We start from the raw sequence: 22,077 nt of genomic DNA, 5'->3' as shown, positions 1-22,077 counted from the left end.
AAAAAAAAAAAAAAAAAAAAAAAAAAAAAAAAAAAAAAAAAAAAACCCAAAAAAATCAAAAAAACAAAACAAAACTCCAAAAAAAAGGAAAAGAAAAAAAAAGAAACAAAAACAAAACAAAACAAAACAAAAAAAAACAAAACAAAAAAGGGGGAAAAAAAAGGAAAGATATAGGGAACATCTTTTGCAGAGAACACTGTCACCAAATTAGCACAGCTAGGATTGTCTGGATGAACTAATGTAACAGAAGGACTCAGTAGAGCTGGCTGGGAACAGAGGTTAGCAATAATTGTAACAGTAAGGGAAAGCTAGGAATATAGTAGGCATAAAGGGAGGAGCTCCTGGGTCCATGAACTGACTGAGAGCTGGCAGGAGAAATACCATTGCATACAGGGAGGATCTGCAAGGTACCTAGAAAGGACAGCATGAGAAAATAAAGAGACGGCTGTGCAATGATTACATTCATATTCAGGGTAGAAAGAGACACACTGGAGGTGTGATGGCATGGGAAAGTGACAAATGAGAGTCAAGTAGGGTCAGGGGAGTTAACAGAAAAACAGAAGAGGAAGCAATTCACAAACTTTATGTATTTGTGATAGTTTAAGCAAAGGTCAAGGGGGCAACAATGAAAAACAGAAAAGTAGACTTTAGAGTTTCCTAGCTGGGAACATTGGCAGATCTCAGGGGACAGATTTATAGGATCAGTGGTAACATTGTCAGATTTCATAAGAGGAGAACAGAAGCAAAAGCCTGGGTGTTTGTAGAATGGAAGTGGATGGCATTTGTAGCAAAGAGACAAGAGTAGCTTGAATTAGAGGAAACCAATTGAGGTACATCATATAGACTCCTGCACAGACACCTGTTAGGCCGCCTAGAAACATGGGACTGGACTCATAAAGAGAGTCCAGTAAGAGTGTACATATGGGATGCGTGCAAACGGTGGAGGCACAGCTGGGTACCAATGCGGAACAGCCACTTCGCAGTTGACCTCTAAACCTGTGCTTCTACTGTTCAAGATTGGCTGAAAGGACAGAGGTGTGCCGTGCAACAGAGACTGAGCAGGGACAGGAGATGTGCTGAAAGTGGGCAGAGGGTTTCAAAACTCTGCAGGGTTTGTAGATTCAATATAGATGGTAAATAGGAAAGCTTGTTAATAGTGCAAAGTAGGGTTCAAGTGAAAGGTTTCCTTTGTTGAATGAAGGGCAGACTAGAACGGAAATTGGTTCTTGTGCAAGAAGAGGCCTTTAAGGTGGTATCATTCCTATTGTGAAGGCAGGTACAGGTTAGATATGGAAGGAGAGTGGGTGATCTAGATAATCTTTAAAAGTGTGACAGATAAGGTTGTATTTGGTTTGGGGAATCTTTTGTGTGGAGAACTGCAAGTAAGATTGGCAAAGAGCAGTAAGTGCAGGGTTGGTTGTAGTGTTCTGTGCTTCTTTTTGATGGAAGGAAGGGAAAGAAGAATAATAAGGCTGGCATGAGAGGGTGAAAAAGAAAAGGGCAGTCTTACATTAGGCCAATTGAATATCCACACCAGTGACACTGAATGGCTGCAGAAGAGAAGGTGACACAGGAATAGAAAGAATATGAGCATGTGAGCACAACAAAGACTAGACCATATACTACAGAAAAAAAGAGGTGATGAAGTCACTGATAGATACTAGGTAGATGAACAACAAAATAAGAGTCACAGCAATGAAGCAAGAAGGTTTACTTCAACCAGGGAGGAAAGAGAAGAAATGCAGCAAGAAGAGATATTGCTGCAGGAGGATGATGTAGTACACAGAAGACATACCCAGGGAGCATGAACACCAGAGACTAGGTTAGAAAGAAACAAGCTGGAAACCATCAAGGAATAAAGATGCATGGGAGATCCCAGGGTCAGAACGATGGCACTTTAGAGTGCCCAGAACAGCTTGTAAGCCTCAGCATGGGGAAGGAAAAGTAGAAAAGGGTAGTCAGCAATAGCTAAGGCAAAATGCTGAATTATTATCTTGAGTGTTCTTGCAGGAGCAAAATTTAGGCCAGGCTCTTTACTACGGATCCGGCGGAGAAGGGTGGGTAGGTGGGAAGGGGAAAGGGATGGGGTTTACTTGAGTTGGTGGGGAGAGCAGGGTTGGGAGTAGTGGGGTAGGGTGGGGTGGGGGGTGGGAGGACTGGGATGGGATTTGGGTGGGGACACGAGCCAAGTGCCAGGTATTGAGAAAATTCTACTGTTTGAGCTGAAAAACAATTCAATGTCTAGTGTTTAAATGAATAGATGGATACCTGCTGGGAAAGATGGGATCTACCTAAAAGAAAGAGTAGCTTCAGGTGGGGAGGAAAGGAAAGAGGAAGGTCAGGGATGCTTTGTATGAAGTAAGGATACACAAAAATACAACATGGTTCTTTAGGGCTCACTGTCTGTAACTGCAAAAGAATGGGGGAAATTAAAAGGGATAATAAATGGTAAGTAAACAATAATGCAATTGGGGTAAAATAAGCAAACAACATGATTGGGGTAACATCAAAATGTTCGACAGTTATATTTGGTAGGGGTGACTAGGATGAGGCGGAATGTGTTTGTAAAAGAAAACAGCTCACTTATACAGACTGGGGGTAGGCACTATATCAGTGTGGAAGAATTAACAGCAGGGAAGGAAGTAATTCTAAGAGGAGAGTATCCTATCCATTTGAGATGAGGAAGCACTGAGATGCTTGAGTCAGAACTGTGATATAGGAGAAAGAAGACCTGAGAGAAGAGGGGGCCATCCACTGCAGTGATTCTTAACCGGGGAGGGGGGGGTGGAGGGGTTCCACCCGAGGGGGGGTGGGCACGGCCCCCAGGTGGCCTATCAGAACACCAGAGGTGAGGCAGTGATCTGCTCACAAATACTAACAATAACACCAGTTAGAAGATGGTTCTGATAGGCTACTGGGGGGCCATGCACCCCTGGGTGAGAATCACTGGTGGAAGGTGGGGGGGGGGACTGGAGATGGCTACAGAGAAGGAAGGGTGAGCAGATGGAGGCTGTGAGTCCAGGCAGATGGAGACATCAAGTCATGACCGTCAGACTTGGGAGAAAAGGTCCCGCTGGTGCAGGGGGATGACAGTGAGCAACTGGATGCAGTGTAGAAGGAAGGTGTGAGAAGGATGAGAGCTGTGTGAGGTTTCCTGTCAGGGGCAGGAGTGCAGTGCCAACACTGTGGTCCCTGCTGAGGACTGAGGTGGAGGAGCGAGGCTGGAAGAGATGGCTGATACATAGGTGTGATGGGTGTGTGTGGCTGGTTGTCCATGGAGAGGCAGGGACAGAGAAAAATGGAAGCAGTAGTTAATAGGAGCTGAAAGAAGGAGATAAGTTCAGGGGGGAAGAGCAGTCATAGTCACTGTAGTCAGGGACTGGAGTACCCAGGAGAGAGGTGTCAGTCAAGAAAAGGATGGGTACGTCTGTGTTAGGGCTGTACAGGGCAGGAGTGAAAAGGGTGTAGGCATAAGACAGAAGCGTATTTGCGTAAGAACACAGTAGGGAAGCAAAGATATCTGAAACACCTTTTAGAAGGATGTTAGGAGGTGCATGAAAGGATTCTTGAAAGGTTTCCATGAAGTAAGAACCCATAGTCTTGGGCTATAGCAACGTTAAGGTTGAGTACATGTGGTAAGGGATGTGCATCTGGGACAGCTTGAAGCAAAGATGCCAAATGTGCATGGGGTAACGGTAAAGAGGAAAGTAGTCTTGAGACCCCTACAGAGTTAGCTGTACAGTTCAGAAATGGTAACTAGGGAAGCGATATCAGTACTTTAAGGGATACCACAGAGGCATCACAAGTGAAATGATTAACTGGGTTTTGGAGATGCAAGGGTGGGGAAGGAGTTTTACAAATCACATAGGGAACATGACGTAAGAGTGATGATGTCATATACTGGGTAAGAAGAACAAGAAGGAGAGCCTGGGAATATAGCTTAGTTGGTAGAGTACTTGTCTAGAATGCAAGAAGCCCTAAACTTGATCTCCAACAGCAGATACAACTGTGGTGGGTTAGGGAGGGAAAGGCAGGAGGATCAGGAGTTCAATCAAGGTCTTCCTTGGGTACACAGTGAGTTCAAGGCCTATACTACATGAGACCATGGCGCAGGAAAAAAAAATGAGAAAGAGCACATAATGAAGTCCTAGCAACTGAGAGGAGAGGGCTATTGTGAGCATACTAAATGCAATAAACGAAGAAAATAAGGCAAATGTGAGGGAGTGAACATGAAGAAGTACAAACATTTCCTTCTAAGGATGAAGCTGTGGAAGAGAAAGAACATGGCCTAAGTTAGCAAGGATGACAGAGGCCAAGGGTAGTGAGACTGCAGAGGGAGCACTATCTCAGAAATAGTCTAGGTCAGGGCTGTCCAAAGAAGGACAACAGGAGGGAGGATGAGGGGAGCAGCTCCAAAAGAGTTGACAACTGTCCAGAATGGTGGAGTCAAGAAGCCAAGATGTTTTTAGAGGTGAATTCAGATAGCAGTATATGGAGACGCAGTTTCCAAACGAAGGGCATTCAGATTCTAGTAGACAAGTCAAGTAGATAGGGTGAGTGGTGTCAGGGCCAGACATGTGAGGCAGAGCAGAACAGAGACAAATGCCTAAAGTGATCTAAATTAAATAGGGAAATCAGACAGCACGGCATTTTAAAATGGGACATGCATAGACAGTACCGACAAGTAACCCTGGGGACTTGGGAAAGATCTACTCCATACTGAGACCATTATGTTAGCAGCAAAATACTTGCAAATGGCAGAGGTGCAGCTGGGAACCAATGCGGAACAGGCATTTCGCAGTGACCACTGAGCCTGTGCTTTTGCTATTTAAAAGTATCTAAAAGGAGAGAGCTGTAGTGCTTGTCAGACTGACAGGCATTGGCAAAGAGTGAAAATGACAAAAGAATGTGGATGGCTCATCAAACCCAACAAATCATTATAAATAGATTACAAAACTATAGAGAACATCCTGGGGGAGAGTTAGTGTGTCTAGTCGGCTTCTTTTTGCGGAGGGTTGATCTAAAGGAAAACAGGTAGGAAGAGGAAGCTCGAGAGTGGGCCCTGTGTAAGAAAAGGATCTTAAAAATTGAACACAAGTGTTGTGATACAGGCAGGCCAAATAGGGAACGAAGCACTGGGAGATGTACATGCTGTGAATGGGTGGGGTCTATGGTAATAGGTAGGGGCATTTCCTTAATGGACCCCTGTTGGCGGCATAGAAGTGATAAAGAGGAGAAAGTATGAAAAGTATTGGGTAGACTTTCAAGTTTTGTGGGAACAGGAAGAAGAAAAAAGAAGGAATCAGGATGACAGTGGACACAATGGGCCAAAAAGGTAGAGGGAAGAATCAGTGGATGGTAAGAAGAGTAAAAATGACTAGTTCTAGAAAAGCACACAGAATGTGGAGAAGAGGCAAGAGTTTGAGCAGTGAGGAGAGGTTCAGGAAAGCACTGGGAGATGTCTTATCTGACAAAGTGACAGTACTACAGAGGAGTACAGACAAACAAAACCTTTTTCCTCTTGGCGAGGAAAAGAAGACATAGATCAGAGCAGAAAGTACATTGCTTCAAGAAAGCTACATCCAAGAGTCAACTATAGGAGACAGGGCAGAGGAGACACCCAGAGAGAACGGAGCTGAGCACAGGGAGCAGGGAAGAAGGGACACAAGCTGGACAGGAACAAGAAAGCGGCAAGTCCTAGAGGCAGAAGGAGGCCCTTAAGAGTGCTCTGGTCTACTTGCCAGACATACTTTGGAAAGAAAAAACCAAATTAAACAAAGCAGGGATGGGAAGCAGCCAGCAAGGAGAAATGTGATCTTAAAGCCCTGAATACTGCTATGTGCGAAGGAATAAGCCAGGAAGGGAAGGAAGTGCTTCCAACTAGAGAGTGCCTGGTCCATATGAGACAGGGAAGGAAACCCTGAACTGCTTGAGTCAAGACATAAGTGGTCACCACCAGAAAGCTAGGGCCATGGAATGGGAGAACAAAGGCCAGGGAGGACAGGGGGTCACCCACAGCAGTGATTCTTAACCAGGGGGGGGTGGGGGGGTTCCACCAGGGGTGGGTGGGCACGGCCCCCAGGTGGCCTATCAGAACACCAGAGGTGAGGCAGTGATCTGCTCACAAATACTAACAATAACACCAGTTAGAAGATGGTTCTGATAGGCTACTGGGGGGCCGTGCACCCCTGGGTGAGAATCACTGGTGGAAGGGGGATTGGAGATGCAAGAAAAGGAAGAAAAGGCTGGAGTGTCCTGAAAGAGAGCTGTCAGCTCAACAACATGTCAGAGTGAAGGTGGGCACCCTTGTTTGAGGATGAACAGGCAGAAATGAGGGCAGAGAAATATTAAGAGGCAGATGCTCTCTGTGGGCTTTTCAGGAATAGTGTCAATTGAAGAGCACAAAAGGAAGCAAAACAGTTCACAGGGAGCCATGAGAATAAAGTTCTAAAAGGAATTTACATAGACTCTTGGGTATAGTATGCAGGCTTGACAAGTAGTTGGACACACAGATGAAGGAGCATGTTAGAACAATGGGTGTAGAGGATAGATGAAGCAGAGAGTACATACCCAGGTCTACAGACTGTGCATCCCACACAACAGCTGAAAGGTTTCCATTGTGGTGGGTGTGACTAGGCTTCACTGGAATAAAGAGTATGGCAGGAGAAAGGATCAGCTGGACCCAGGAGATGGGAGAAGAGGTTGAGAGTTTTCAACATGTGAGAAACCAAGAGAGTTCAGGAAATGTACTAAATCTAAAAAGTGCACTGAGGACCAAGAACAATGTCAATTAGCCTGGTCATGGTGGTGAGAGGCCTTTAATCCCAGCACTCAGGATGCAGAGGTAGGTGGCTCTCTGAGTTCGAGGCTAGCCTGGTATGTATACAGAGTGAGTTCCAAGACAGCCAGGTTATACAGAGAAAGTATGTCTCAAAGAAGGTAGGGGGATAAATTGGGAACAAGAAAACTAGGAACTCTGTTTTTAAAGGCTGCAAAGAGAGAGAATGAACATGATTAATTCCATGGAGAAAGAGCATGGCCTGAGTAGTACAATCAAAGGAAAAAGAGTCTAAAGAGGAGCAAGGTTGTAGAGTTGTGAGCACCTAGGAAAGGTTGGTGATTCTTTATCAAAGGGCAAGGCAGGATGATGACAGGTCAGTGGAAGAGTTGTGACCAGAAATGACTGTATGTACCTTGGTAGAAGTAGGGTTTTAGGATGGTTAGGGGTGAAATAAGGCAGTAGCTGCTCCAAATAACACTAATTGGGCCACTACAACAAGGATCTTGAGGACAAAGGTATAATCTCTGCACGGGTACCTTGCTTTTTAATTGCAGAGGAAGAAATGAAAAGGTCAGTAACTCTAAAGACCCAGACTAACAGAAGACTTGAGTGATGCTGTAGGGAAGATACGATGAGAAACGGGGGGTTAAAAAGAGTAGCTTTCACAGGCAGACTAGGATCAGGGCATGTTCTGTGTGAAAGAATAAACAGTTGGAAAGGAAGGAGGTGTCTAAAAAGAGACGGTGTGTGACTAGGAAGCACCAAGATGCTTGAGTGAGGACACCAAATGGTCACCACTAGGAAGTGAGAACTGTGATATAGGAGAAAGAAGACCTGAGAGAAGAGGGGTCCACTGCAGTGATTCTTAACGGGGGGGGGGGGGGGGGGGGGGGGGGGGGGGGGGGGGGGGGGGGGGGGGGGGGGGGGGGGGGGGGGGGGGGGGGAGGGGTTCCACCCGAGGGGTGGGTGGGCACGGCCCCCAAGTGGCCTATCAGAACACCAGAGGTGAGGCAGTGATCTGCTCACAAATACTAACAATAACACCAGTTAGAAGATGGTTCTGATAGGCTACTGGGGGGCCATGCACCCCTGGGTGAGAATCACTGGTGGAAGGTGGGGGGGGGGACTGGAGATGGCTACAGAGAAGGAAGGGTGAGCAGATGGAGGCTGTGAGTCCAGGCAGATGGAGACATCAAGTCATGACCGTCAGACTTGGGAGAAAAGGTCCCGCTGGTGCAGGGGGATGACAGTGAGCAACTGGATGCAGTGCAGAAGGAAGGTGTGAGAAGGATGAGAGCTGTGTGAGGTTTCTTGTCAGGGGCAGGAGTGCAGTGCCAACACTGTGGTCCCTGCTGAGGACTGAGGTGGAGGAGCGAGGCTGGAAGAGATGGCTGATACATAGGTGTGACGGCTACATGCAGACTTGGTGCAATCAGTCTGATGCAGAGGACCAAATGTGTTGAAGTGGTGGATGTGGAGGACAGGTCAAGTGAGGGTGCAGGCTCAGAGGTCCACAGACTACACCAGAGCATCACAGAGGGCATCTGAAGGAGCTTCAGGGGTTGAGAGGATAACTTTGCTTCTCAGGGCAGTGAAAGGTAGAGCAGGAGAAGGGGTTAGCTGGACCCAGGACTGTTGTGAGGAGGCAAGGAATTTGTAATAGGTGGGAGAGGATGAGAGAGGAGCTGGGCCACTGAGTTAACAAACTAGCATAAGCAGTGGAGGGAGCCAGCAGCTGAGAGAGCAGAGGGTACACAGAGGCTCAGGGGAAGGCAGTAACAGTGAAGAAAAAGTAAGAAGATGGAGAGTGTGGAATGGAGCTCAGTCAGTCAGGGAAGAAAGAACATGGTCTGGGTGAGATAGAGTAGGACGACAACAGGTGAAGGAAGCATCTGCAGTAGGCTGCGGTGAGCACGATACCCATGAAATATTGGGACACTATGTTAGAGGAGGCCACAGGGAGTTAGATATAAAGGTGTCAGACAAGTAGCTGACTTGCTTGTAATGTGAAGAACTAGGAAGCGAGGCTGGCAAGGGTGGGTTCCAACAGCATGGACTCGGGAGAACTTGTTTTGGACACAGAGGCTGACAATGTCAGGAATGGGTGAAGGTCGGGAAGGGAGCCGAGAAGGGAAGACTGATGAGGAGTTCGTGCACTGATTGAAAGGCAGCAGGTGAAGTTAGTAGTGTAAACACAGTGTCGGTGACAGAGAAAGGAACAATCTTCAGGGGATGGTGGTAGAAAGTTTAGAGCCCCTGTATGGAAGAAAAAGCGATCTTTGGCTTGCTAGTGAAAGGTGGTGTTGAGCTGGATTAGGGCAGCTGGTGTGGGAAAAAAAGAAGAGGAGGCATTTCAGTCTCCTGAGTTTGTGGTGGATTCAGTCAAGGATGAGGGGCCACTATGGAAAACAATAAAGCAGATAGTAGAGTTCCCTAACTGAGATCCTTGGCAGATCTCAGGGGGCAAGTTTGTTGAAAAGATGGTATTAATGTCAGATTTTAGCGGGACAGAAAAGATGAGCAAAAGCCCGGAAGTTTGTAGAATGGAACTGGATGGTGTTTATAGCAAAGGGACAAGAGTGGCTTGAGTTAATTTAGAGGAAACCAGGTGAGGTGCACCTTACAGACTCCTACACAGACACCTGTTAGAGCCACCTCTGCAATGGGACTGGACTCATAAAGAGTCCAGTACTAGACTCTCATGAAGAGAGTCCGGTAAGAATGTAGATATATGATTGTGCAAACGGCGGAGGCACAGCTGGGTACCAATGCGGAACAGCCACTTCGCAGTTGACCTCTGAACCTGTGCTTCTACTGTTCAAGATTGGCTGAAAAGAAAAGAGGTGCGTTGTGAAACAGAGAGACGTGTAAGGGGTCTTGGTGTGAAGCCCAGGGTAGGAAGGATGTTCCAACTACCAGGCAGGAAGGACCTTCTAGCCGTTCAAGGCAGGAAGGACCTTCTAACTGTCCAGGGTAGGAAGGACGTTCCAACTACCAGGCAGGAAGGACCTTCTAGCCGTTTAAGGCAGGAAGGACCTTCTAACTGCCCAGGGTAGGAAGGACCTTCCAATACCATGGGAATCTCACAGGTTCAGGGTGAAGGTAGGTCACTAGTCCATGAGCAGTGGAATGAGCCTGGCCTAGAAGGCCAGGTTCTGGTGACAGGTTGGGCTTAGGCTACCGTATGCTTGATCGAGAGGAAAAACGGTAAGGAAATAATAAAGAGGGTATAGTGTGGTATTTACATAAGGAGAATGTCTTCAAATATAAATACAAGTATAATGCATATTGTATTTCCAAGTGGCAGCAAGGAAAAGAGGAACACCCAGTGGGCTTCAAGTAGTGTGTCAGCAATGAGCAAGGCTATGTTCTTTTTAGGAGGTTTGCAACAGAGGTGAGAAAGTGAGGAGTAGGATGTGGTAGGACTGGCTTTACTCTTCTGACTTGCTGCTTGAAAGAAGAGGAAAATGTTTGACATGGGAGAGCTGAAGGAATGACAGTCTAAGACAAGGAGCAGGTAGAATCAATGAAAAACCTAGATCAGTGATATAAACAGCTTCAGTAATGGTGGTGGGACAGTGATGAGAAAAATCTGAGTATGAAAGCAGATACAGGAAGAAGAAAGTCCTGGAGACGAGAGTCATGAGTACGATCAAGTGGCATGTTGTAGGTTGTTTGAGAAAAGTATGGGCCACAGAAAAAAAAGCAGAGGTTTTCTACTAACTAGAGGGCAAAAGCAGAGACAGGCTTTAAGCAGTAGGGCTGTGGAAAGGGAAGTAGGCGGCATATCAAGATGATGTAGCAGTGGAGTCAGCTGGAGAAGACAGGGCAGAGGAGACACCCAGAGAGAACAGAGCTGAGCACAGGGAGCAGGGAAGAAGGGACACAAGCTGGACAGGAACAAGAAAGCGGCAAGTCCTAGAGGCAGAAGGAGGCCCTTAAGAGTGCTCCAGTCAACTTGCAAACCATACTTTGGGAAGAAAAACCAAACCAAATCAAACAAGGATGGGAAGCAACCTACAGGGAGATCTATGATCTTAAACCCCTGAATCTTGTTAGAATGGTACAAATCTGCAGCCAGGCTCTTTACTTTGGGTCTGGCAGGGAAGGGAGGAATGGTAAGGATGGTTGCAGGGACAGGATTTGGGCTAGGGTTGATTCAGCTCACTGGACTGGATGGAAGGTGAGCTTTGGAAGCAGTGGGGACTGGAGTGGAGACATAAGCCTAGTTTTAGGCATCGAGAAGACATCTTACTGAATGGAGCTGGCAGATGGTTCTAGGTCCTGTGTTTATAGTGATGACTAAAGCCTGGGAGAATACTGAAAATGCTCAAGAAAAAAAAAAAGAGTAGATGACAAAAGGACAGAAATAAACAAGCATAAAGGTGGTTCCAAGAGGAGAGTGAAGTTCTGAGGAAGTGCTAAGATGCTCAAATGGGGATTTCAAGCAGTCACCACTAGAAAGCTCGAGGCATGGAATTGAAGACTGAAAGTCTGAGAGAACAGGTGTCCACTGCAGTGATTCTTAACCGGGGGGTGGGGGGTGGAGGGGTTCCACCCGAGGGGGGGTGGGCACGGCCCCCAGGTGGCCTATCAGAACACCAGAGGTGAGGCAGTGATCTGCTCACAAATACTAACAATAACACCAGTTAAGAAGATGGTTCTGATGGGCTACTGGGGGGCCATGCACCCCTGGGTGAGAATCACTGGTGGAAGGTGGGGGGGGGACTGGAGATGGCTACAGAGAAGGAAGGGTGAGCAGATGGAGGCTGTGAGTCCAGGCAGATGGAGACATCAAGTCATGACCGTCAGACTTGGGAGAAAAGGTCCCGCTGGTGCAGGGGGATGACAGTGAGCAACTGGATGCAGTGCAGAAGGAAGGTGTGAGAAGGATGAGAGCTGTGTGAGGTTTCCTGTCAGGGGCAGGAGTGCAGTGCCAACACTGTGGTCCCTGCTGAGGACTGAGGTGAAGGAGCGAGGCTGGAAGAGATGGCTGATACATAGGTGTGATGGCTACATGCAGACTTGGTGCAATCAGTCTGATGCAGAGGACCAAATGTGTTGAAGTGGTGGATGTGGAGGACAGGTCAAGTGAGGGTGCAGGCTCAGAGGTCCACAGACTACACCAGAGCATCACAGAGGGCATCTGAAGGAGCTTCAGGGGTTGAGAGGATAACTTTGCTTCTCAGGGCAGTGAAAGGTAGAGCAGGAGAAGGGGTTAGCTGGACCCAGGACCGTTGTGAGGAGGCAAGGAATTTGTAATAGGTGGGAGAGGATGAGAGAGGAGCTGGGCCACTGAGTTAACAAACTAGCATAAGCAGTGGAGGGAGCCAGCAGCTGAGAGAGCAGAGGGTACACAGAGGCTCAGGGGAAGGCACCATTCCAGGAAGGTACACTCAGGATTTAGAGGGGAAAGAGAAGATGAGGCTTTCACTTCAGTTGTGCTAATTGGAGGTGGCAGTACCTTGAAAATAATCGGGAGCACTATGTCACTGAAAATCACGGCAACAGTGCTTCCAAACCAGAGAACCACTGTTCAACAATGGTAGCCCTGAGAAGCTAGTCTGGTTATAGGGGAATTCAGAAAGCACCTGGACTCACAAGAGATTGCCCCAGGCTCAGAGGATGGCAAAGATGCGAGCAGTGAGTACAAATCAGGATGTGATCAGATAGGGCTAGAAAGACTCCTGAATCCATGCACCAACTGGAAGGTTCAAAGAAAAGTGTTGAGGAAGAATCAGCATGTCTCTGAAAAAATTCACATGAGAAAAATATATGGAATGGTCTTACAAGGATTAATCCTGCATCCAAAGTAGACACTGAAGAAGGTGGCAATAGGCGGGTAATAAACATTTTGATTCCAATTGGTCACACAACTGATGAGAAATGAAAGGGTTAGAAGTGGACAGAACCAATTGAAATTGTGGCTCACCCTTGATAATGGAGCCAGTGCAGGAAAGCAAAAGGCAGAATTCAGGGTTTCCAAGGTGGGAGATGTTATCCGATCTCCAGGTTAAGCAATGAATGATGCAAAGACTTTGAAGGCCTAAGCAGAGTTGTCTTTATAAGAGAGACAAGTCAGGTGACAAAGCCTTCATGCATTATAGAAACAACTTCACTGATTTTAAAAGACAGAAGAACAAAAATCACAGGAAAGTAGTGATACCATCACATGGTTGAATAAAAATCAGAAAATATGAATTAGGTTTAAGGTTTAGTGGCAGGAAGATCACAAGTTCAGGGCCAGCCTGAGATACAAAAGGAGACCCTGTCTTAGAAAGAAAGAGAAAAAAAAAAAAAAAAAAAAAGAAAAGAAAAAAGAAAAAAACTTAAAAAAAAAGACATTAAAAAGGGGGTAGGGAACGATGGTAATTGAGAAAAGAATTGGACATAGGTTGAATTATATTGAACATGGCCTGCAACAAAATCCACATGTCCCAAATGGAAAAGAAATACTGCTAACGGAACTGGGTTACGTGACTAGTGTTCACTTTACATCATCTGGGATTTACTTAGGACACTTTGAATGGTCAGATGGGTAGTAGTATTGCTTACTGAAGATCTATACTGAATAAAGGAAAATAGGAATTGTATATATTAAGAACTTATCAACAGAGAATCTGAATGCCTAAAATCTTCATCAGCTATCACCTGTGGATGGGTTGAGTAAGGAGAACAAATGGTCACATAGACATGTGTTTGTGAACAGCTTGATCAACAATCTTCAGTATCTGATAGCCAGTGATGTTTACAGGTTGAGCAAAGAAAGGTATAATTAACAGAATAATATTCTGGAGAATACTAGAAGGCATGTATCTTTTGAATTGCAGAAGAACTGATTTTAAAACTGATATAAGAAAGAAATTTAAGCAATTTCAGAATTAAACAAAATATTATCTATTATTTACTGTGTCTGGTGCCAGATCAGATTTACACAAAGAAAATTATTTGTCCAATTCACAGAATCAGCATGTGGTAAGGCCAGAACTCAAATTATTACACCTATCTATTAAACCCATATTTCTCTTTAATATGCTATATTATTTTCAAATAGAAGGAAATCATAACCAAGAACTTCTATTTTTTTCCCTTGTGACCATAAGGAAAAATATTTTTCTGAGATAAGATTGATATTAGAAAGTGAAAGATTTTGAAGTACTGGTTAATTTTTAGAGTATCTGCAATGGAAAATGTTCAAAAAAAGAAGGATGGGAGGATAGGTAAGGACTCCATTACCATCTATGTCCTGGTATTTTACTTCATTCTTTGCAAAGTAGAGTTGAGATTGGCTATGGATTAAAATTTCATGAATTTTAATAAAAACTAAAGAATAGAAAGGAGTAATCATGCATATGGTAATCAAACACCAAAATATTGAAACAAGATTAGACTTTATAACCACATTCTGCTACTGATCAGGAAACACTCTGAATCTAACGGAAGGAAAATTCTAATTGCCAAATTTTTATAAACAAAACCCAAATAGTCCATAGCCAGCAGACCAAACATTGAAACCTCTGGGCTAATAATGTGTAAGATCTGCTTTAAAAAGAAGTTCCCTCCTCAGTAAAGAGGGCTGAGGCAATGTCTATTATTCCTTTCTTGGGGAAGTGTGTACTCTTACTGTTGTTTTCCTATTATCTATGTAACTACTGTGATTTTAATATTGTTGGTTTGTGTATTTGGTATTGTAAAACTGTACTTATTCTTTGAATCCCATTCCCTGTGGACTGGGTTCCTGAGTTATCCCATATTAGAGGGCATCTGAAGAGCTTGAGTAGCTAGTATTCTCAACTGTGAGGGGCTGGAATCTACTACGGGTTCAGATTTCACTTCCCTTGTAATTAAGTGGTAAAGTAATGACAACCCTTAAAAATAAAACAGCCCATAGGTTTCGCGAGAAGTGTAGTGATTGTAGAGGAGTTCTGAAGCAAGGAAAAATGGCTGTTGGAAAAATAATATAAAATGCAGTCTCCTGGGATGATGGCAAAAGACACTGAGCTACATTAAGGCCGGATCCAGATATAAATGTGTAACAACAGCAAATAAAACTAGCTTTACTTGAGAACAGAAAGTTTAATTATTCTTAGCTGACATACTTCAGACACACACACACACACACACACACACACACACACACACACACACCTAGAGAGGAAAACAGACCAGGAGAGAAAAGTGAAGCTCTAAGGAAATGGAATGTGTGAAAAATCTCACAAGGGAATAAAGGAAGCAATGGAATTTAAAGACAGATGGCCTAAAGCTCAAAGGAGAAATGTCACAGTCCAGATAGGAAAGTGCCTTCCCACCAGGGGGACTCAGCAATGGTGCCAACATGAATCTACCTCGTGCCAGAGTCTGAGTAGTCTAGTCTAGCGCCCAACACAGTTAAGACCTGTCAGGGGCTCCCAAGAATGAACATTGAAGAAGGGAGTTAGGAGAGGGGCTATCAAACAAATGGAACCAAGCCCCAAATGTAACTGAATGATGATTGGGGATAACTATTTACTAGTACTTTATGATTTCTTGTAACTCTGTAACTTCCCTTATGTTTGTTAATATTGTTAATTTCTGTATTTCCTGTACTTAATTAGCAGTAAAAACTGTTTAACTATAATGTGGTGTGTGTGCTTATTTCTGGGAAAGTTGGGTAACTACTGGTAGGTGGTCTGTGTTGAGTATGGGAAAATTGAGTGAGGGAAAGGCTTCAATTGTGATATATTCCAACATTTTATAAAGGATATATTGTCTAGACTATCCTAAGTCCTCAAATTATAAATACTATCACTGGCACTAGCAGTTGGCTCTCTTTTAGACCCCTTATGCCACCTCCACACCAAGACTGAACATAGGTCAAGTAAATGATAAAGCCTTTCTCAAATATGGACACAAAATGGTTGACTAAACTACTTATTAAGCTGAAACATTGCAGACCACAGCCTTATACAACAAGATGCTTAAAATGACGTGTTAAAATGCCAGCTATCTACTAAATAACCAAGTTTTCCCAGGAACACTGGAAGGAAACATCATGATTCTTCTAAGACACATCAGGTATTAGAACCTTAACTCATGGTTACATTGTTTCAACAGAAACCCTGAATTCTTTTGGGGGCTATCACTATATACATTCAGCTTCTCTTTTAGCATTATTATCAACAATCTCACAGATTTCGTTTTGAAAGTAATAGTTCTACAATAGTAACCAATTTTATAAACATACCCCCCACATAACATTAAGTTCTGGAAAGAATCATATTCTTGAGCATTAAATACCTGTCTAGACATTCTACCAGTTCAAGAGGTGATGCATTTTAGACCACTAAGTATCTTCTCCCTTCTATGAGTTAGTACCTGCTATAGGATCCTCATCTGGCAAGCGAACAAGTGTGTAACATATTCCTGGCTGATTGTAGGTGAGGCTGGGGGCTGGGATGCAGCAAAGAACTTCATAGGAATCAGATGGTTCCATTTGCACTGTTACTTTCTCCAGCAGCTGGTCATTCAGAGTGTTGGTACAATCAAACTGAAAAGTCAGCAATAGAAAAGTTGTAAAGAATAAGATATATTTTCCAACAAGTTGTTTCTACTCACTCATTTGTCCACAGCTCAACTCTGGAATCCACTGTATTCAACACTATAAATAGCACTATAGCCTCCTAAGATTTTTTTTTTTTAAATTAGGGATTATACCCAGGTTTCACACCTGCCAAGAGTATGCTCCCACATCCCCTAAAAACTGCCCCAGTGAAACAGGCAGGCTTCTTTTTAGTTCTTCGAGTTGAGCTATCAGCTGATTTTTGTTTGTTTTTATTTTGTTTTTTCAAGACGGGTTTTTCTGTAATTTTGGGGCTTGTCCTGGAACTCGCTCTATAGACCAGGCTGGCCTCGAACTCACAGAGATCTGCCTGCCTCTGCCTCCCAAGTGCTGGGATTAAAGGCGTGTGCTACCACCACCTTGATTAAATGCTGATATTTTTAAAATAGTCTATTTCTTGAGACATTCAATTTTATATCCTTTTAAATTTTAGTTATCAAAAAATAGCCCCTCAGAAGAAGAAACCTCTATACCTCTGAAAAGAAAACTAGAATTATTGCTAAATTAACCCTCTATGAAAAAAACTAGAGTCATAAACTAAAGGGAAGTGCTATTTGGCTCCAATATACCAGCTTATATTTAAAGGCCTAGAAAGAACCAAGAATTCTTTATCTCACCTGGAACACAATGTGGTCAGTAAACACGTGCTTGATACAGCGCACAAAGTATTCTGTCTCTGCCTCTGTGAGCTGAACAGGCTCAGAAGACTTGAACAAGGGCCCCAGACTCATAAACTCAGGAATGGCAGCCAGCTGTTCTGTTAAACACAAAGAGAAAGAAAAGTAGAAGTACAGTATGAAGAAGACAGGTAGAGACTTTATTAAAATGCTTTAGTTACCACGGAGTAGACAGATGGTTTCATTTCTATGGCTTTGCTAATAACTCAACACCCAGTCAGTGGTCTCCAAGCTTCTGTAAAATAACTCTAGATTCCTGTATGTGGGGGCGGGGGGAGGACACACTAAATTGCTGATATTTTTCCCCTCTTAACTGACAAAATATGCCCAAGAACAACACTCCCAGGTAATAAATTAGTCACTGGAAAGTCCATGGACACCAGGTAATTCCAGCCACTATAACCTATGACACGGAAAAAGTTACTGAACTGAGAATTAATCAGTTATTAATTTATAATGCCTAGGGATTAAAGATTATTACTTGTACTCATAAAAAATACCTTGGAAAATGTCTTGCCTGGAAGGAGCCAACTTCTCTGGCTTAGGAGTCACAAGTGTGATTTCTACAAAGACAGATATAAGCAATCAAGTGAGTTTCTCTCCACTTTTAGCTAACCATGTATACAGAAAGAGACAGTAACTTCTAGCAGATACACAGTGGCAAACAGCTTCAAGTATTGTGACATTTTATATTAAATAACTTTTAAAAAATTCCATCTTGGGATTTTCATCTTATTCTTGCTTTTGGGTAAAACTCAAGAGACAATCCTAAATTTAAACAATGTCATCTACCTTAGTACTAAAAGATCACCAATGGCGCACACCTTAAATCACAGCATTTGGGAGGCAAAGACAGGTGAGTCTCTGTGAGTTCAAGACCAGCCTGGTCTACAGAGTGAGTTCCAGGACAGGGCTATGTAGACAGACCCTGTCTCAAAAACAAACAAAAATTTAAAATGAGAGAAACAATGCTATTTTTAAAAGCCTTTTCTAGTTTTATTTTCTAGGTTAGATGATATGTTACTATTTACAAGCTTTTTTTTTTTTTTTTAAATAAATTACCTACACTCAGAAAAACTAACAGTTCAACAGTTCTGTTACCTGATTTCTGTTCAAAGACAGGAGCCATAGCAAGAGGAATGGACTTCAAGTCAAAGGGTTTTTCTGAAGGCTCTAGTGTGTACTGGTGTAAGGCCTTTTCCATCCCTGGTATAGAAACTGTCAGACCTATAAACAGAAAAATCTCAGCATTACAATCTCTTCTTAAAGTTCTCTGAAGGAAGAGAAATGCCTATCAAAAGACTATAGCAAACAGCTTTAAGTAGTGTGACATTTTGTATTAACTGACTTTAAAAAAACTTCTTTCATCTTGGGACATTTTCTTGTACTTGCTTTTGGGTAAAACCCAAGAGAGTTAAAATTAAAATCCTAAAAGTCTTATTACTAAAGATCTCAAATGACCCTTTCATAAGAGGTTACCTAAGACCATTAGAAAACACAGATATTTATATTACAATTCATAACAATAGCAACATTACAGTTATGAAGTAACATCAAAAATAATTTTATGGCTGTGGTCACTACAACATGAGTAACTGTATTAAAGGATCACAGCATTAGGAAGGTTGAGAACCACTGCTATAGCCTAGGTATTCAAAGTAGAGAGTACTATATAAAACTGCTTTATAAACCTATAAACTGCCTTATTTCTTTCAAGGAAACGTGGGAATAGAGCATTAAAAATGTCAACAAAATGCAAGCATCTCTCAGAAAATTAAATATCTTAGCTACATGGGAACAAGAAAAGCAGAAGAAAATAAAAATGGGGAGAGATGTAAGAGGGAGCCTAAGAAGAATCAGGGATAAGCAATGTTCATTTGATCCTGTTATATTTTTAAAAATATATTCTTATATATTATTTCACAGGAACGTCTATCACCAAATTAGGAAATACCTTTGTGAATATGGGGTTTCCCTAGAAATGGAATTGTATTCAAAGATTAAAACCATGCAACTGCCTAAAGGAGTCAGTTAATATGTGAATCACCATAAAATAGGTTTGAACAAGTATTATGTCCCCACATTCCTGCCTCTCACTGACCATTGAAGATATATGTAGCATTCAGAGCCATCTGTCTCTGCTGTAGTACGTTCAGGTAGAAGGTAGCTCGGTCCCGTACCTCATCATCAGTATCCATCATACACCTGTTCGGAAGAAATGGCAGAGATATGTTTCTATATCCCAAAGATTTCCAACAGTTTTGCCACCATACCTATAGAGCACAGTTGAGGTCATCTGATATGATTTTTATGACCGAGTCAATAACAGTCAACATGGGCTCCTAAATTTTCCACAATTCTTGAGCTGCTATGAATTACTAAAGAAATGTTGCTATTGCAAATCAGAATTACTACATTAGGAGGCACTGATGTCACTAGGAAGAACAGAGTACCATGGCATAATAATGTAGAGTCTAACCTTGAACCCAACAAAGACTTAGCTTCTCTAAAACTAAGAAATGAATATGTTTCACTAAAGAGACAAAGAAAACTAGTACTCAGTACTATTCTGATTCATTGAAACTAGTCTGTTGATGTGGGAGTGTCATATATCAATCTGTTGATTTCACTGGTTAAGCAATAAAGAAACTCCTTGGCCCTGATTGGTTAAAACATAGGTGGGAGGAGTAAACAGAATAGGATGCTGGGAGGAAGAGGAAGCGAGCTCAGACTCGACAGCTCAGCTCTCTGGAGCAGAGACGAGATAGCTCTGCTTTCTGAGACACACGCGATGAAGCTCCGACCCAGGATGGATGTAGGCTAGAATCTTCCTGGTAAGCGCACCTTGGGGTGCTTACACACATTATTAGAAATGGGCTAGTCCAGGTGCGAGAGTTAGCCTAGAAGAGGCTAGATAGAAATGGGCCAAGCAGTGTTTAAAAGAATACAGTGTCTGTGGAATTATTTCGGGTAAAGCTAGCCGTGTGGGCGGCCGGGGTGTTGGGGACGCAGCCCTACCGCTCTAATTATAACGGTCTGTCTTTTGTTTGTGACTTAATTGCCTTAATTATAAAATGCAATCACAAAATATTTGCTAAAAAGGCCTTTTCTTTATTAATTAGGGAGGGATGAAGGTCATGAAAGGTTACTATCTTTAATACTTCATATAAATCGTTTAACATCTCTGTTAAACGATTAGTGCTTACTGTACAAACTGAGGTACTTATGTTTACCTTACTCTTTCAAAGTCACGTAAAAGAAATCCAAAACTCAAATTCCACATCTATCCTGCACATATAATTGTCAGAAATGGAAGCATTTTGCCCTCACTAGTTCTATTAGCTCTACCCTTAGCCCAGCAGTGTGTCTGACATAGTACAATGAGATTTGTCACTACTTAGCTACACGGAATCTTTATTTTTCAAAAACTGACATTCTTTTACATACCTTTGTAAGAGTACAAGGATGCTTGGGAGAAGGCTCTCATTCTGAGCTCCAAATTTAGCCAGAGCACTCACAGCAGCTATTGTGAAACATAAAATGAAGCAACATAAATATTAGCTTCTCAGAGTTAAGCAATAAACATTCCAAAAACAAATCAGACATTTGTGAGGCCAAGGTAGGAAGATTACTCAAAGTCTGAGATCAGTCTGGGTTACATAATGAGTTCTAGGCCAGCCTGGGCTACAAAACAAAAACAAACAAAAAACCGAAACCAAAGTGAATCAGAGAAGCAGCTAGTATTCAGTAGAAATAAAGTCTCATCTCATTAGCAGTTCCTTGATTGCTTAAGCATAAACAGAACTGTAAGGCATCTAGTGCACTCTACATAGGAACATGACATAGTGAGGAAAAAGAATCCTGTACATACTGAGTGTGAGCTGTCTCTATTGCATGATAGCCTCTCATCCACCCTCTGACATGATTTAGTTCAGGTTTCCAACAACTACCGCCAAGAAACTATTACTAAAATTCCTTTCATTCAACAAAGATTCAACGCTCACCTAAAGTGTACCTGGAAGTGGCAGGAGCTGAGAGGAAGAAAGCCGTAAGAAGTGAGAGTGAAGTGAGAAAGAGAGGTGAGGAACGAGCCTGCCTAGCCTAGTAAATCTCTGCAGAACTAGAGCCAGGATGCTAGGTGAGTACAGAGATGGAGCTGGGCTCAGACAAGGAAGTGAGACACTCTACTGCAGCTAATTTTGTACAATAGTTAGTTTGGTCAGAGGGAAAAGGCAGGATAAGAGTATTAGAAAGAAAAGCAAATAAAAATGTCCTGTGCCCAGAGCAGAAAGTGTAATTACTAGACCTGAATGAGAAGGCTGAGCACTGGACTCTGTTAGAGACTAGAGATAAACTAAACTCACACATAGCTCAACCTCTGCATGTTAATTAAAGGTTACATTACCACATAGGCACAGGATATATTTGTGATTGTTCTTAAACATTTATTTTTATTATTTTAAATTATGCAAGGCATATACGCTTGTATGTAGGAATGAACACATGAGTGCAGGTGCTAGGAGAGGCCAGAAGTAACAAATCCCCTGGGAGCTGGAGTTACAAGTGGAGCCAAATTCAGGAGCTTGGCAAGATCAGTAAATACCCTTAAGTCAGCTTTCCAGCCCAAATTTGTGTTATTTTAAGGCCCATTCTTCATATTCCACAAACAAACAAACAAACACATTATTTGTGACACTAGAAGCAGATCAGCTAGGGATCAGAAATGAATGCAAGCCTAAACCAGTACCCAATGACAAGAAATAAGAGAATGATGAAACCAGTAAGGAGGTGAAAGTAACAAGATGTGGTGAAGAATGGATGAGGTTTCAGAGCCATGACCTCAGACTCTGCCTTCTGAGTGAAGATCAAGTGAAGACTCCAGTTCACATTAGTTTGAATTTCACATTACATCTGGGGCGGATGGTGAGCATTCATATTCAGGAGAGTTATGACTATCAACAGAGGCTCCCAAAACATCTAGATGAATGTATACAATGACAAGAGAGTTCTACGGTCGGCCA

General features: G+C 43.0%; 1 protein-coding gene and 1 long non-coding RNA gene across 4 annotated transcripts in view; one reads left to right on the top strand and one right to left on the bottom strand.

Moving 5' to 3' along the window:
* Copg2 (COPI coat complex subunit gamma 2) overlaps positions 1-22,077 on the bottom strand; it is a 120,343-nt gene that overhangs the window by 17,140 nt on the left and 81,126 nt on the right. For all 3 annotated transcript variants that reach the window (XM_050141804.1, XM_050141802.1, XM_050141803.1), the window contains exons 15-20: positions 20,504-20,579; positions 19,158-19,261; positions 18,158-18,283; positions 17,557-17,619; positions 16,997-17,136; positions 16,136-16,307 (exon numbers count right to left, since the gene is read on the bottom strand). In XM_050141804.1, the coding sequence (XP_049997761.1) occupies positions 16,136-16,307; positions 16,997-17,136; positions 17,557-17,619; positions 18,158-18,283; positions 19,158-19,261; positions 20,504-20,579 (681 nt within the window). The remainder of the gene's footprint in view (positions 1-16,135; positions 16,308-16,996; positions 17,137-17,556; positions 17,620-18,157; positions 18,284-19,157; positions 19,262-20,503; positions 20,580-22,077) is intronic.
* On the top strand, positions 3,254-15,398 carry LOC126501234 (uncharacterized). The gene is made up of 2 exons (XR_007591590.1): positions 3,254-6,104; positions 7,787-15,398. It is a non-coding gene; the product is annotated as an uncharacterized lncRNA (long non-coding RNA).

Source organism: Alexandromys fortis, unplaced genomic scaffold, assembly GCF_014885135.2.
Source record: "Alexandromys fortis isolate MF-2015 unplaced genomic scaffold, M_Fortis_MF-2015_v1.1 scaffold_44, whole genome shotgun sequence".
NCBI classification, from domain to species: domain Eukaryota; kingdom Metazoa; phylum Chordata; class Mammalia; order Rodentia; family Cricetidae; genus Alexandromys; species Alexandromys fortis.
Note: the sequence above shows the minus strand (reverse complement) of the source record. Positions and strands in the feature narration are given on the sequence as shown.